Source organism: Oxyura jamaicensis, unplaced genomic scaffold (assembly GCF_011077185.1).
Source record: "Oxyura jamaicensis isolate SHBP4307 breed ruddy duck unplaced genomic scaffold, BPBGC_Ojam_1.0 oxyUn_random_OJ61031, whole genome shotgun sequence".
In the NCBI taxonomy this organism is placed as follows: Eukaryota; Metazoa; Chordata; class Aves; order Anseriformes; family Anatidae; genus Oxyura; species Oxyura jamaicensis.
The window spans coordinates 1-298 of record NW_023306937.1 but is presented as its reverse complement, the minus strand read 5'-3'; the positions used below and the strand labels follow the sequence as shown (position 1 = coordinate 298).

The 298-nt window shown below is 80.9% G+C and overlaps 1 protein-coding gene across 1 annotated transcript in view; it reads left to right on the top strand.

Annotated features, from left to right (window-relative positions):
• Positions 1–34, top strand: part of LOC118158906 (sporozoite surface protein 2-like) — a 1507-nt gene extending 1473 nt beyond the window's left edge. The window contains exon 3 of the mRNA XM_035313577.1: positions 28–34. Within this exon, the coding sequence (XP_035169468.1) occupies positions 28–34 (7 nt within the window). The remainder of the gene's footprint in view (positions 1–27) is intronic.
• The last annotated feature ends 264 nt before the right edge of the window (positions 35–298 follow it).

The window sequence follows — 298 nt, the reverse complement described above, 5'->3', positions numbered from 1 at the left end:
GCGGTGGCGCTGGACGCCTGCTTGGAGACCATGACCCTCGGCGAACGCTGCCGCCTGCTGCCGGCCGGCGCCGCCGCCGCCGTGACCGTCACCCTGGGGGGCTTCACGCCCCCGCCGGCCTTCTGGGAAGCCCCCGGCGACCACCGCTGGGCGTCCGTCTTGGCCCGCAAAGCCCGCGCCACCGCCCTCTTCGGCGCCGGCGCCTTGATCCCCGCCGCCCGCGCCTTCTCCACCGCCCTCCGCGCCGCCGCCGCCGGGGGGCCGCCGCCGCCGCTGCCCCCCGCCCTCGCCCACCCCA